Source organism: Ammospiza nelsoni, chromosome 11, assembly GCF_027579445.1.
Source record: "Ammospiza nelsoni isolate bAmmNel1 chromosome 11, bAmmNel1.pri, whole genome shotgun sequence".
Classification (NCBI taxonomy): Eukaryota; Metazoa; Chordata; class Aves; order Passeriformes; family Passerellidae; genus Ammospiza; species Ammospiza nelsoni.
In genome coordinates, this window is record NC_080643.1 from 14,602,583 (window position 1) to 14,618,532 (window position 15,950).

The 15,950-nt window shown below is 43.6% G+C and overlaps 1 protein-coding gene across 6 annotated transcripts in view; it reads left to right on the forward strand.

The window, feature by feature from the left end:
• POC1A (POC1 centriolar protein A) overlaps positions 1-14,955 on the forward strand; it is a 49,742-nt gene extending 34,787 nt beyond the window's left edge. For 4 of the 6 annotated variants that reach the window (XM_059480168.1, XM_059480163.1, XM_059480165.1 and 1 more), the window contains 2 exons: positions 2,880-3,020; positions 14,672-14,955. In XM_059480168.1, coding sequence (XP_059336151.1) covers positions 2,880-3,020; positions 14,672-14,770 — 240 coding nt within the window. In that variant the 3' untranslated portion in view covers positions 14,771-14,955. The remainder of the gene's footprint in view (positions 1-2,879; positions 3,021-14,671) is intronic. The other 2 variants (XM_059480164.1, XM_059480166.1) reach the window with 1 other exon arrangement.
• Positions 14,956-15,950: the final 995 nt, after the last annotated feature.

Below are 15,950 nucleotides of genomic sequence, written 5' to 3' on the forward strand. Positions count from 1 at the left end.
TGTTCATTCTTGGGAACAGCAGCTGATTTAGTCTACTTTTACAATATTTTAAAATATTTCAACCTGCCTGCAATTTGGTTCTTCCTCAGCTAGGTGCACACTTCCCAGAACTGAGTGGTCAAAGACCTTGGTCAGCTGGAAGGCTCCCTTTGGGAAGTGGCTGCTGTGACCCAGTGGTTATTTGCTGGCTGGCTGTGTCCCTGCTTTAGACACAGGCACTAACTCAGAACCTCACTGCTGAAGGCTGCATCTGTGGCATTTCTTGATGGGCAGCAAGGAGCCTGTGCTGTTTGAAATGAGACAGTATGCCATGTTGTCATGCTTCTGTTTTTAAATGCAGATGGATTTCTGTTCTTGGGGCTGTTGGCTTCAGGAGCCCCCGTGGCCTTTGGGAGGCTTTTTGTGGGAGTGGGACATAGCTTGTGAGGTGAGCAGCAGAACATGGCATCTGACAGCTCTGCCTTCAACCTGACATGATGAGGGAGCACCTGACCCCTAAAGCATCAGTGTGGGAACATCTCTGCAGTATTGCCTTTGCCAGGCTCTTACACTTTGTGAACTGTAACAAAGAGAATATAGACTCAGAGTTCAACCCCAAAGCTTTTTATGAAAAACTGTCTGACATATGCTATAAAGATAGATGGAGAAAATCTGTTGCTACAGTCATTTTTCTGCTCTGTGAGTCAGCTTGTTCTAATGGGTTTTGAAGAGGATAGCTCATCATCATTTGGGGTTTTTAAGTGCAGGTTGTATGCAGTGTTAGCTCACTAAAATTTCTGCTGTGCCATGATTGACTGGCCTGAAGTTACATCATCAGCATAAGCTAGTCAGCCTTAAAATAGAAAGAAAATGTTTTTTTAATGCTAGTTACCTATTGAAAAGCAGTGGTTTGTGGGTTTTGTTTGTTTTCACTTTTAAATTTAAGCAGCAAATAGGAGGTTTTTAAGACTGGATTGATCTCATCTCTGCAAGAACCTATTTTAGTTGATTAAATCAATGCATCAGTGAGCAATGTGTGGCTCTTTGGCTTCCTGCAGCACAGGAGTAGCTGGAGTGTGGCTCCCATGCTGTGTGACCTGGAGTGTGGGCTGTGTTGGCCAGGGGCCTGTAGACAATCCCAATTATTCAAGCAGGTGGGAGGGAGGAAATGAGCAGAGGCTGGTGTGGCTGGTACCACCTGATCCCCAGCTGCACCCTGGCCTGTGGGGGAGCACAGTGAGCCCTGTGGAGCAGCTGTCACTGAAACCTTCCCCTTCTTTCCTGCTCCCTATGCACAACTGGCCATGTGAGGCTTAGCTGTAGGAGGGTGGTTTGGTGGGCAGGGTCCTTGTAGTTGGTGGCCAGCAGCAAGGCTTTCTCCTGTCAAAGCTGCTGCAGCCTCCTCTTATTTCTTCTTCTCTTGCTCACCCCCTCCAGTCTCCACCTTCTCTAGGTACTTAATTTCTGCTCCTTGTACTACTTATTGCATATTTTGCCTGTGTTGTTGAGCTGGATCTCAGCTTTGGGAGCCTTTATGTGGCCTCAATCACAGCACAAGGGTTTTTATGTATATTTTTTAAATATATGAATTTTTTTTGTATGCATGTATATATCTTCATGATGTACTGAACAGTTTGGTTCAAGTTATGTGAGCTGGTCTTGTTGCAGTTTATTTGCACATCTGCACACATCTGGCATCAAATACAGAAAGGAGCAGGTAAATCAGTACTGTGCTGGTGAGAAATGCATGTCTGCTGTTGCATAGGAGAGAAGAAACAGAGGCAAATGTTTGTTTCTACTTAGAAAAAGTACATGTGGAAGAACTTCTGGAGACTGTTTTTCAATCTGTCAGAATTCCTTGCTTTGTTGATTTGTAAACTTGGTGTGAGTAATAAGTGCATGGGATGGAGCTGCACCAGGCACTGGGCTATGGAGAAGTGTTTTGAGAGCTGTGATCTTGGCTTTCAATTCAAATTCTGTCCATTAGTGTAAATTGAGAAACTGAAGTCTGCAGTTGCTTAGCCAGTTGGCTACCTCCTTTTGCTAAACCTCTTTGTACTGCTTCTACTGGCAATATTGCAGGTAAACAATGCAAATAGTGTTTGTTCTACAAGAAAGATACCATTCTGAAAGAAAATGAAAGAAGAATAGGTTCTTTAGTAGAGATGTATTTGTGTTTTTCAAACTTAATTTATTCTGAATGAAATATTCAAGCTTGCATAACTAAAACAGTTGAAACTTCAAAGTAAACTTGTTCTTAATCTCGTTGAGGAGGAAAACCAGTTTGAGATATAAACAGAATTAAAATTACTTAATCAAAACAGTTCCAATGCATATTGGGACATCTTGCTTCTGCTGAACTTAACTATGGTACAGTGTCTTTGTCTTCTGTCAACTACCAAACATGGAGAGAGGCTTTAACTTCACTGTTGGAGTGAAATAATCAGACTCCTCTGGGATAGCTTACTTAATTCCTGTCATTGAGATGTAGTGCTTCCCTAAGCAGCTCCAGTAAGTCTTCACTTACCTGTAGTCTGTGCCTGTGTGCCACAAAAGCACACCAAAGTTCTTTGCACATAGAAAACTTCAATCTTGTAGTATTGCTTCAAGATTTTTATCTAAGGTTTGCCTTTCCTGGTGGGAGTTTAAAAACAAAAGCACACACAAAACCCCCCCAGAAAACAACAAAACCACCCTCCACCTGGAGCAGGCAGACAAGTCAGCAGAAGCTTTTCCTTTTCCAGCTGTGGCAAGAACAATTCCTTTCCTCCTTTGCCTGTTTTTAGTAGCATAGACTGTCCCAGCATAAACTGTCCTTTACTGTTTACCCTCCATGGAGCAGCAATCCCTGTGCAGTTATTTGCATTGCAATAGCAGATCATGTCTGTTTATTTTTCTAGCAGTCAGAAATGGATGGTGGCATTCATCATAAGAAAACAAAAACTCAGGATTCTGTTAGAACCCATGAGCAGCAAGAGGAGGAGAACAGTCTTGCAAATACCCTGGAGCATATTATGGGACAGCTGGATGTTCTGACTCAGGTATGATTTGCTTTTTAATTTGTTATTGATAAAGGTACTTGTGACTGAAAGAATTGGGAATGTTTTGCAATAGTTTCATTGAATAATAATATGCTAGTTCAAAACCTCTGCTTTTTACTAGTATTTTGATAAGTCTTTCATCATCTGCTTCTCAGCTTCTCTCTATCAGTTCCCTCACAGTGACTTCCACCTTAGGCCCTGTTCTTCCCTGGTTTCTTTGTGCTGCAGTGTGGTAGAGGCTGCTGGAGCAGCTCTGATAGACTGTGCTGTCAGCCAGGGTTTATCTGAGGTGATTCCTAAAGGAGTGGTTGGCAGAACAACTCTGTTTTGGTGAATAACCTGTGTCTCTCTTGCCTCCTCCGTTATACCACAGCCCATAGGTGAACTCTGTTCAGATCCTGCTCCTTTCCCCCACCCTGCAGTCACCTACACAGTCCAATCTCTGCAGAATCCTCCTCCCATCAACAAGTCTGGGCCCTTCTGTGCCTCCTTGCTGGAACATGTTTTTCACCTACAGCTACAAACAACTAATCCCTTGCTAAAGCATTAACAAACAGTTCTTTCTTGGAGTCAATAAGCAATGTTTGAAGAGAACCAGCCATGAATGGTGATCATCACAGAATGTGTTTACTTAATAAGAATTTGGGGATAGAAGTGTTTTTGATTATCTAAACTGGTCATTGTAGAGAAATACTGTTTCTAGTGGGCTGGACCTGAATCTCATTGTGGTTTTTTGAGCTATGTGAGGAGCAGGGAGAAAGTATGGAATGGCAAACATTGGAGGTCTCCTGTAGCTGGGACTATGGTGGTAGGATGGAAAATCTGTTGGGAGGGTTTTTCTGTGAGTTTCAAGTCTGTTTCTGAGGAAGAACAAGTAGGTCTTAAACTCTTGGTGTTGAACATACTGATTAGTAGTCTGAGTTAGCTCTCTGCTCTTGAGAGAGTTAACTTGACAAAGTACTTGTCAAAGAGTGTAAGATGATGGGTTGGAGGGCCCATCAGGAGACTGAAGGCTGTTTTAGGGATTAAAAACATGCCACAACTACAAGCAGTCTAAAATAGTGTAGGATGAAACCCAAAAGGTATTTAAGTTCACTTGGCAGAAATGCAAAAAAGCACTTTTGCTGTGATCTTTAAAACACTGAACAGTGGAGGAGGGGAGGGAAATCTTGTGTGACTCTGGGCCCTCATACTTGTGAGTAAAAAGCAACCCAATGTATACACAAAATATTTTAATACTGTTTTTATGTCTCCCTAGCAAGCTTGGAATGTGATTGTTATCTTTCATTACATTAATCACATCCACATTTCTGGTGATGGATGTGTAATGGCTCCTTTTCAACTTCATAGGTGTTTAGAGGAGGCAAATATTGCAGTAAACAGTACGTGTGGGATTTAACCTAAATATAAGCAATGCAAATATCTCTGTCGAAGATATTGTGTAACTGTAGAAAATTCTAAATGTTGTTTTAAACCTAGCAGAAAGAGAAATTGAGATCAGTGGGGGAGGAATAAATTAGTAAGTTATAGGATAAAATTGGAAATAGCCCTGAAATAGCAAAAAACCAAAAAGCTGCCTTGAGTAACTGTGTTCTTCAACCTTTTACCTTTTTTGTAGCATTTTTACCATCTTTGAAGCACTTCATTTCCCATTGGTTCTACTCTGTGTATGTTGTATTAACACCATTTTAAAGCATTGGTACAGGTAGGTGTTTCTGACGTGCTGCTCTCACGCCAAGGTTTTGATGTGTAGAAGCAACACAAACTGCCACCAAAGAAACTTTATTAGCAAATGAGCCTGGAAGAATTCCTCATTCCTGGACTAAGGCACCTCAGAGAGGAGGGATGTGGGCAGTAGCAAGGCAGATATGGAGGGCATTGACTTGCATGTCTGAACTTTGGCTTTTCCACCTTGGGCTGGTGGGAGAAGGGAGTGCAGCTCCAGCAGAGCCACTGTTACCCCTCTCTGATGCAGCTGGATGTGCTCTGGTAGGAGCTGTGTGTGCAGAGATCCAAGGGAGCTGGAAGCAGGGCCTGGTGTGGGGCTGGTTGTCATTTCAAGGCATTTCTGCCAAAGCACAAATGGGTGCTGCTCCCTGCAGGCAGCAGATTCAAACCAGTGTGTGTGTGTGGCAGCTTTGGACCTGATGGCTTCTTTGTGAAAGGAGGACACCACTGCTTCTTCACAGCAGAAAGCTTTCATAAACAACACTTAACAGGTGTCACTGTTTTCTCTTCTTGGAGAAGGGCTGAAGATGCTCCTAGTGCTCTGTTAAAATCATAATTCCTGAGTTTTATGTGTTTCAGGAGAACTCTAAGGGCATAAACAGAGCCATCCACTTGAAGGGAAAGAGCATGATTTCCAGAAATGATACAGCCATCCATGGGCTTCTCAGAAATTTTAATCTGTTAGCTCCATGGGAGCTTGGATTAATTTCTGATGTGGTATCTTGAGTTCCTGTGTTCATTGTTGTTGTAGATGCAAGGCTGTGTTGCCATCATGTAAAGTTCCGGTGGGGGAAAGTTAAAGTTGTGATAAACCAGTTGGGGAAATTATGCAGATCTAAGCCAAATTTATTTTCCTAATATTTTTTTCTGCAACTCTCATTTCAAGGTTTAAACCTGGTATCATGTAGAAGTGGGAAGGAGAGAAAATACTTCCAATTTCTGCTGAAAGAGGTGATAGTAAGACATCATCTGTGGGCTGTCATCTCTTGCCAGCACACAGCTTTGTTCTGAGCTGCACACTTGAAGCTGCATCACCAATTATTAGTACCTTCCCTCTGCTGGCAGTAGATTTCCAGATGAAATGAGGTGTCATGTGCTTTGAGTGAGATTGTTTTTGTTCAATTCAGAGGTCTCTTCCAGCCAGTCACCAATCACTGAGGCTGTGGAGGTGCTGTGCCCTGCACAGGAGGATACACTGAAGCAGAACTTGCTCCTTCAGCTGGGCACTTCAGTTCTTATCAGAGAGAGATAGATCAAAAGAATCCAGTGGCTGTTGTGTATCACAACTAGCAGTAACCATGGGAGTGAATAGAAGCTTTACTAGGCTTCATTCTTACATTGTTGATGTGATTCAATTCTTTAAAGTTTTGGCAACTTTCTTTCAACTGGTCTTTAATTCAATGAAACCTTTTTTCCTCCTCCTCCCCAAAGCTCTTTCAGGATCTCTTTCATTTTACTTGTAAGAAACTGGGCTAATGTGACCTGACAGGGTCTTCATATTTTTTCCTAAGAGCAGTTTGTGTTTGGCCTTACATGGCTCTTTTTCAGGAGAGTAGCATATGCTTAATAATTCTGCTGCCTTGAAGAGTGAAGTTGAGACCTGGACATAAGCCAGTTGTTCCGGTAGTTTTGGATTACTTAGATGCCCTGGTTCCCCTCTGTAGGAAAGCAGGCAATTCACATCTGGCAAAGGAATGAGGAAGATGAGAATAATCAATGTATGATACTGATGCTTTGCTCCTCCCTTTCCTGCAGCTTATTCTCTTGTCAGTGTCTCAGTGTTTAAAAATCTCTACTGGCATTTCAGAGATATGAAAATGCAAACTGTTCATCCATTTATTTGTTTATATTGAGGACTGGACCTCAGTATCTCTGAAGGGTTGGGGTGAATATTTAAGTTTAAGGGGAAAACAAGGTGATTTTTCTCTCTTGGATAACCTGGCACAGAAAAGTATATTTTGGCTGAAACAAAAATGGAGCAGATATCAAAGATTTGCTTGGTTCAGGTGCATTTCCTGCATTTAGAGCTGAGATGCCCTTCTGCAAAGATCATCTGTGAGTAACTGTCTTGGCTGCATTTGCAGTGATCATCTTCCAACAGTTTTGTCCTCACTCCAAACACCTCCAGCTGCTGTGTTCACTGTTCATCTGTGGGCAGCAGGCACTGATGCAAAAGCTGCTGGTTTTATGTGGGAAGGAAGATGTCTTCTCCAAAAGAAGAGTTCAGAACCAGGTTAGCATAAAAATTCATAAATAGCTGCGATAATCCACCCACAGGAAATGGCTTTATATGCTTCCCCAAACTAATCTTGCAGTGAAGCTGGGAGAAAACAACACAGTGAAATGGAGAAGACTTGATAAATCTGTAAAATAATCCAAAGCCTGAATTGAAGGACAATCTAGCTCATGTGAGATTAAAGGATTATTTCACTCCAGAAAAGATTGCAGGCGGAGAAAGAATTTTTCTAAATTATTTTTTAGCATAAAAATAGACTTGGACACAAGTAGGCTGCTTTTTAATTAAAGCTGAAAATGTTTGTGTGTCCAGTGCTTAGTAATGAAAGCGGGTTAAATCAAATTTTTACTCTTTTTTTGAGATGTGGTCTCAAGCCTATGTTGGTGAGGGATGAATGTGGTCTCACTTTAGGGAGGCACTGAATGTAAATTAGTAAAATATATGCTTTATGACTTTAAGCAGTTTCAAATCAAGAAGAAATATTTGGCAGTGGTGGGGGGATCATGTCCCAAGTGCTTCTATCTTTGCTGTTCACAAATATCTTGGTTTCTGTAGTGCTCTCAATACCTGAACACCAATGGACCCAATATACAGGGAAAAAACTGCAAGTAATTTTTACTCCAAGAGAACTAGTTTGAAATCTGAAACACTAATAAAAAAGTTCTCATCTGAAAATCTGTGGAGTGTCAGATGAGACTGTTTTTTAAATCTGAATTTAAAAGACATAGAGGCTATTTCTTGTGAATTAGACCCATCTCTTAGAGATTCAGTAGCTTTGATCTCTCACTCAATACAAATCAAGTACCCTGCTTATTGCCAGTCCTCTGTGTCATTCAGCAGAGCAACATTTTTTTCCCTCCTGAAATTTACTTCCAAAATACGTTTTATAAAATCTTGATGCAAATACACTTTTCTCCTTTCTAAGATTGCTTAAATTAAATGCACTCTGAGGGCTGTTGCTGTGTTAGCAGGGCACCCTCTGAAGGCTGGCTCTTCAGAAGTGCTCATCCTCTCCCGGGATGGTCACAGGACCTTCACCTTCCATTTTCCCTCAATGGGAAGGAATATTAAACACCTCCCACAATTTGTTTTCACAAGCAGCCTTTGAAGATGAATATAAGTTGTTATTCAGCTATTGGTACCAGCAGCTGAGTTCATTTAGGTGGGAGATTTGCATCCTCTCAGAGGCTGGGGATGGATATGGGAAGGCTTTGATGTCTTTGTGGTTGGGCGAGACCTCTGGTCATTCAGAGTTCTAACCTCTGTACTGTTGCTGTCATGGTGCATGTTTGGACATTTTACTGTAGCTCATTCTGACTGGCTGTGTTTTCTTGTGAAAGTGGGAGTCTCCTGACTCCTTTTGCTGTGCTGGCCCAGCCCCAGAGGTCTGGGGGCTCTGCAGCAAGGAGGCTGCACTGAAGCCATCAGCCATTCCCTTGTAGAAACGTGCAGGATGTGATGCAAGTGCCATCAGTTCACCTTTGGCTGAGCAGCTGTCAAGACTAAAGCAACAGCAATGTGTGATGAAACATTTCTACTCAGAGGGCTGTAAATGGAAAGACTCAGTTGCAAGGGGCTTGTGTGCCTTGTGTCTCCACCCTGTGTGGATGAAACTGGCAGAGCCTGTGGCTCATTTTTGTAGCTGGGGTTTATTTAATACAAAAGACAACCTTTTCTGTACCCCAGGGTCCCTTTGGTCACTGTGATACTGGTACTGATCATGCTGCTTGCTCTGGCAAATACTGGAATTTTTGTGTATGCTTGTGTGGTTTTCCTACTGTAAAAAGCACGGTGAGCACTGCAAGTGATCACTTGTTGCTGTGCTGAGTACCACTGCAGGGGATTTGTGCATTACACCAAAGTTGCTCCTATAATTTAGTGGAAGGGCTGGTAAACTGTAATTCAGGTAATTCTGCAGAAAGTGGGGTGTGCTGGGAGGTGGAAGGAGAGGTGGCAGCTGAGAATGATAGAATGGTTTGTTTGGAAGGCACCTTAAAGTTCATCTAGTTCCAGCCCTGCTGCCAGGTTGGGTTGCTCCCAGCCCCATCCAGCCTGGCCTTGAGCACTGCCAGGGATGGGGCAGCCACAGCTTCCATGGACAGCCTGGCCAGGGCCTCAGCACCCTCATTTTAATTCTAAGGGAGGGGTAGCTGAGCACTGGCGTTGAGTTTTCTCAGTAACCATTTCCCTCTTGTAGTGCTTCAGGCTGCTAAACAGAAAATTCTTTACTTTTCAAGTGTCCTCAGTAGTGGATGTCTGAATGGTGGATGAAGAGAGCTGGTGGGACTATGAACTCTCATGCCCTGCACTAGAGAGCAGACAAGGAGGTTGTTTAGCAACACAACCTGAGCAGATCCTGATGAGGCCAGCCTAGTGCTGGCATCTGTCCTTCTGCAGGCATTGTCATGTGTTCCTAATGCATGTGACCCCACATGTGAGGGTGAGCCTTGGATGGATGTGCAAAACCTGCATTGAGGGCTCTGTGGGACTTCCTGACTCAAGTCTGTGCAGCAGCACTGACCAAGATGTTCCTGGCCAGCCACATTTGAAGCAAGTTACAAAGTAAACCCAGGAAGGTTCATGGTGTTGAATTAGAGAATGGGAGAGTGCTGAGTCTTCACTCATTAACTCAGCCTGGTTTTAAAGTCTGTGCAAATAGGCTTTGTGAGAGTCCACATTAGAGTCTGCCTTCAAAACCATTCAGATGGTGAGGGGCTACAGACCTGGTTTTAAATGTTTGGGGTAGCACATCTTGTTTTAGTCTGAGCACGTGAGGAGTTATCATTTGTGTTAGAAATCACCCCACATCTTATTTTAAACCAAAACCCACTCTGAGGTTAAGGCTTTGACCACTGGAGTAAGGCTGGTCCTTGCAGGCATTTGTTTGCTACATAAAGTGTTAATTCTGTGAAAGCTTCATGCCTTGTTCTACTGTGAGATGAGACTTCTCACTCAGTCTGAGCTGCCAGCTCTTCTGAGAATGCTTCAGAGGTGCAGAAGGTGTAGCTGGCTTGGGTGCCATCTCAAAGCTGATAAATTCCAATTTGCGCTGAGGAGAGCAGCCCAGCTCTCTCTAGGTGTGCTTGGTAAGAGCAGAGATCTGCTCTGGGGGTCCAGGTGCAGCTGCTGGGCTGAGGGGCACTGGCTGCAGGTTGGGGCAAAGCCCAGCAGGGGATGGGAGGAGGAGAAGCTGTTCTTGCCAGACAGGTTTGTGCTTGAACTCTCTGCATAAGTTCTGCCATGAGCCTTTCAATCTTGCAGCTGCAGTTTGGAGTTGTGAGCTGTGATTAGTGGTGGGAGTTCAGGGTTTTTTTCCTCCTGTAAAAGGTAGGGAGGGCTACCCCAGTGCAAACCCTTCCCATGTAGTTTATTTCACTCATTGCATTAGTTTAGAGAAAGGGCTCCCAAGCTTGATTTACCTCCTTGCCCTTTGGATGCTAAGGCAGCATTTTGATGATGCAGTTCATATGTACTTCCTGGCCATGTTTGGGAGTAAAGCGGGCTCTGAAATAGCTAATTTTAGGGAAAATCACCTGAAGTTACAGCAGGGTGTCTTTGAAAACACACCTGCACTGGCCATGCTTGTTACAGAGGGCAGAGCTCTCTAACCTGCAACTCCAGTTCAAATGTGACAAGTCCCATTCTGTAAATCTATGGGCAATCTGTAGTCTTCAATGGACCTTTTAAAAACCATCAATCCCTAAGTTCTGCCTTGTACCCACACAGTGGAGTGGAGAAAGTGTGGGTGCAGAAACTTACAAACTTCTGCATTTGTTGTGTGCTTATTGTGGGTGATTATTTTTTTATAAATTGAAAAGAAAATGCTGTCTTCATAAATTAACATGTCAGATAGGGAAGAAAAATCTGAAGAGGCAGAAGTAATGTTTTTTCTTTGAGCTGTTTGATACATTAGTGCTCTGCAAAATGTTTTAGCATATGCTTAGAAAAAACAGTGGAGCAAACTTATGAGAATCTTTTAAAGCAAAGCTAGGAAACTACTTCTGCTTCCTTTGAGATCAGTGGAGAGAGGGATTTTCTGCTATGAAGAAACAGGAATAGAAGTGCAAGTGTCCTACTTTTCCTGCACAGAGCCAAGAACACATCTGTGGTGCAGTCAGTGTGCAGGATCATATCCCTTGTAGGTTCAGCCAAGCTGTTGTTACTTTTCTGAGGAACTGCTGTGTCCATACCTTTTGGGAGAGTTTCCTGAATATTGATGATCAGTCAGGCAGTTCTGTCCCCTGTTCTATTCCATGGCTAGCTCAGAGCCACTGTGGCTGCATACTGGAAAGGCCCTTTGGCCTTGCAGAGAATGTCCCTGAGCAGGCTGAGCTGAGCATTAGTTATTCCATTAGTTATTCCTTGCCTGCCTTGCCCCCAGCTCCAGGCTGAGTCCTGCTTTGGCCCATCTGGCTGGCTGGATCTCTCCTTCCAGGGGCTCCTCTGCTGCTCCAGAGCCTTGCTGGTGACCTCTGCTCCCTGGCTCTGGACTCCTGTTCAGGTTTCCTTCCATGCTGGTGGAACTGGTTTCTTTTGGCATTCAGTTAGCACCTGGTTCTCCTTATCTGTCCTCCTCAAAAGCCCCTCCAGGGCTGCTGCAGAAGCTTCAGCCCTAAGGCAGTGGCTTTTGAACTATCTCTGCTGCTGAAGAGGGACTAAGGAAGAGATACCATGAGAGCACCTTGGAGCAGCATCCCAAATCACTGTTATTTGGGTTGTAAAAGTAACATGGAGAAATGCCATAAGGGACCTGTCTTGAGGTAAGCAAGCATGACTGCTGGGTGCCTCAGTTCAGGTGTCCTGGGGGAGGATGGGAGTGAATATTCCCCAGAATTTTTAACTAAATTGGAGGCAACTTTTTATTTATCCATAGCTTCTCATTAATGTTTCCAAACAGAAGATTGGTTTTTTTCAGTGTTGAGTCTGTGAAGATAAGTGAAGACCAATGTTGCCAGAAGTGTTGGTAGAAGTGATTTAGGTTTTCTGTGAAAAATTCCTGTATTCTGTTCTGGTGCCCATAGTAATACTCAGTATATTACTACAATGTCAAAAACACTCCTTAAAAAATAAATAGCTTGGTCTTTTTTTCTTGTTTAAGCCTAAGCTGTTGTCCTTCTGCCAATTTGAGCCAGGACTTCAATAAATTATCCAGCATTTACTCCCTGGTATGTGATGGAGACATGCACTGAGTTCCTGACACACCAGGAAGCCCAGATCCTGTCTCAGAGTGCCAACTGGGCTCTGTGAATCCTCACTGGATAACAGTGTTCTCCTTGGCTTAACTGCTGGTTTGTTATCTTTGAGAAGCCATAGCAAAAGCATGCAGGAGTTGAATGGGTGCAGTTTCATTTGCCTCCTGAGAATGACTTGCTTTATAAATAGCAGCATGGAAATATTGTAAAACTTTCAGTTGCTAATAAAGGAGCTTTTCTGTGCAAGTTGCAATATAGCACTTATAGCAACTGGGCAGTATTTGTGCTTTCCCTTACCTTTCCAGGATATCAGATGCCCTGGCTATTTATATTCATCATATATTCAAGTCTAAATGGACTAGAGTCATTGATTCCTACTTTGTTCTTCCTGAATTTAATTTCTGACTGCTACTTTTCCACTTTTAGTTTCCAAAAAATACTTACTGCAAGTTTCTGCTTATACTTACGTGCAATTTCCATTTCAATAAACATTTTCCTTACAGCTTTCTCACAAATTCAACACTCTGTGAAAGCTGCTTTGCTTGTGTCTCATGGTGCTGTATGTAACAGCTCTTAACTCCTATTGACAGGATCATGGTGGCAGTAAATCATGGAACAGAGGAGCCACGAGTGATCTGGGCATTGCTTCTGGCCGGGCAGTGTGACTGGGCCTTTAATTCAGCTGATTATCTTTCTAAAGGAAATTTGATGCGATGTTTCATTCTCTCTCTTTTTATTGGAGTGTTGAGTTACTAGTTCATTTTTCAGATGGAAAAGCCAGGATCCCTACTGGTTTTCATTCTCTGTCTGGTTGCTTAAAGGGTGAGATCTTTGCTGTAAACCCTTGGTAGACATTTGGCCTGCTGTGTTCTGCCCTTGGTGGCTTTGTCCTGGTCTCCAAGACAGTCACTAGGCAATGGCATGGCTGGATGTGGAAAAGATTAAGTCCTCTCTCCTTTGAATAGATGGGAGGGCTCCTGCTGGCTCTGGGGCACCTGGATGTTACCTGCTGGCACCACAGTGTTTCTTCTGGTTCTCTGTGTACTTCAGTTCCTGTGCCTCTAAGGGATGGAAGTAGAGGAGGAAAAAACTTAAATGCAGCTGGTGCTGTAGCCCATGAAATATTTGGGCAATGCAGGGTTTATTCTTTCAGGTGAAGCTTTCTACAGCTGCAGCAGAGCTCTTCTGCCTTGTCACAGGTCAGAAATAAGAAATATATTAGAAATAAGCTTTGAACTGTGTTTAGGGAGGAGAGGAAGGTGCATTGTGATGCACTGAACAACCTCAAGCCCTTCGTGACTTCCTTGATGTAGTCTTGCAAGATGGCTTTGCCTTATGCCTGCTGTTTTTACCATGTCTGTTTTCTCTTCTCCCCCACGACTTGTTTCATTCCCCAAATCATTTTACAGCAGACTTTTCTTAGTCTCAAGTGGCCTTAGCCAAGCTATTTCCTCTCTTTGTGCTTTCGTTTCCCCAGCTGTAAAATGGGGATAATGAGACCTGCTTGCTTTTGTCAGGCACTTAAAGATGTGCTTACGAAATGTGCTATTAAAAGGCTTTCTATGTATAACTGCTATACAAACAGCAGTTGGCCAAGTTTATTTGAATTACTTCATTAAAGTCCAAGGTTCTGAGCATCCTTTGTTTTTAGCAGAGGATGTTATTTATGCAGTAAAAATGCCCAAAATGTGAAGCTATCGATTGTTGCTGATAAGTTTATGGATATTAAAGCATTAAATCATCACCACCCATTATCAGCCATTCTGGTGTCTCTGGAAGCTGAAAGTGGTTGTGCATAGCTGAGGCCCTTTATTATCTTGGAGTGATCAATAAAAGGTTTTCAGCAGAAGCTTTTATTGCCACGTGGTTAAAATGTTCTTCCTGTGCATCCTGTACATGATGACTTCAGCTCCAGGAGAAAGAGAGCAATCCTTTGCAGGGTAAGTGGATTACACAATGAAATGTAGGCATTATGTTGAGGGAGATATTGCCACTTTTGGAGTGGAGTTTTTCCCCTCCATCTCCTGCTGTATTGTCTTGGGCTGGGAAGGTTTTCTTGCCTGTCATGTCCAGCAAGTTTTGAGTGTTTTAATTACAGCAGACCCATGATGTTGAGGGAAGGGAGGAAATGGTTGGCAGCAAAGAGATAAAATCAGAGCCATAACTGAGTAAAATTGTTTAAAATTTGTCTCGTTAGCAGAAATGTGTCTGGTGGCTCTCCAGTGCCGGGTGCCTCATGAACCTGTCCAGGAAAGGAAATGCAGAGCCAGTGCTGAAATGGGTGCTTGGTGTTGTCTGCAGAAGGGCTTTGTGCCCACTGTCTGCTATTGCTCCTCTCTGAAGTCATGCAGGGCTCTGCCCTCCTGGAATACTGACACTGGAGTTCCAGCCTCAAAATATTCCTGTGAATTTAGCATTTTATTGGGCACATTTTATTGGGAGTGCAGTGTGTCTTTGTCAGTAGCTCAACAGCAGCTTTCACTTTTGTTTTGCAGACAGTTTCCATCCTGGAGCAGAGGCTGACACTCACTGAAGACAAGCTGAAGGAATGTCTTGAGACTCAGCAGAAAATCATTCAGAACAGAACAAACTGATTTCCTGAGATTTCCAGGAACTGAAGGAGTTGGGAGGTTTGAGGTTGTGTGTGTTCCTAACAGACTGTGTGTGACTTGCTTTTACAATTTTGAGCACAATCTATTTTTCAATTGGAATGTATAGTTACTGTATCTGTAAATAGCTTTGTTACTTCACTAAAATAAAAGCAATATTTTATTCCTAAGTGGGTAACAATTGTGATCTCTTGTGCTTTCCAGAAGTCCAGCAGCCAGCATGTGGACTGAAGGTCATATCTCTCCTGTCTCTGGGCCTACTAAGTTAAAGTGTGTAAGCACCTTTGAGTTGCCAGATGCCTGGCCCAGGCTGTACTAGGCCAGTTGCTGAGGCATGTGCTGCCTGAAGGTGAGGAGCAAAGTGCTCTCAGGATATCTGGGGCAGTGGTATCTGCTTTCACCTCTGCTCTAGGACCATATTGAGCTTTCACCTCTGCTCTAGAACCATATCAAGCAGGTGAGGTCCTGTGCAACTGGCACCTGGAAGGGTTTGTCTCAGCCAAGTGTCACACAGCAAATCTGACACAGCAGCTGAGCCCCTGGGTGATATTTGTGCAGAGGTGATTAAATCTGTCACATTCAACCTGCTCCCATTTGCAACAGGAAAAATGATTGAGGCTGGAACAGAGGCCCCAGCATGTCAGATGGAGGGTGATTTCCAAGGAGATTTTGCTTCATCTTTGCTTCTTAAATTAAAGACAGGGCAAAGGGACAGGAAGTGGAATGTTTTCTCCATCATGGAACTCCCCTCTTCTCACTGGACTGCCTTGAATTTTTGGTCATTTTGCAGATGTTTTCACTATTGAGTAGCTCATCACTGGCACCTTCCTCCCCTCATTGCTCCTCCTGACTGTTCTGGGGCTTGAGCAGCTGCTCAGTATGTAGCTGCACAAGAGTTTAGACTTCTGGGAGATCCTGTCTGCAACACCTCTTCTGCTAACACATACTGGTGGTCTCCTTTCCTGCAATAAACTCTGACCCACATTCCTGGAGAAACTTGAGCACCCCAGGGTTACCTTCGCACCACTGTCTGTTTGAGCTCTGCAGGCAGGGAGGCTGCCTCAGTCCCTGCCCTTGGTGGTACCTCGTGCCACAGCACCTGCCAGCCCTGCACAGCTTGCAGGGCCTCCATCTCCATGTGTGTTGTGGCACTCTGGATGCTTCC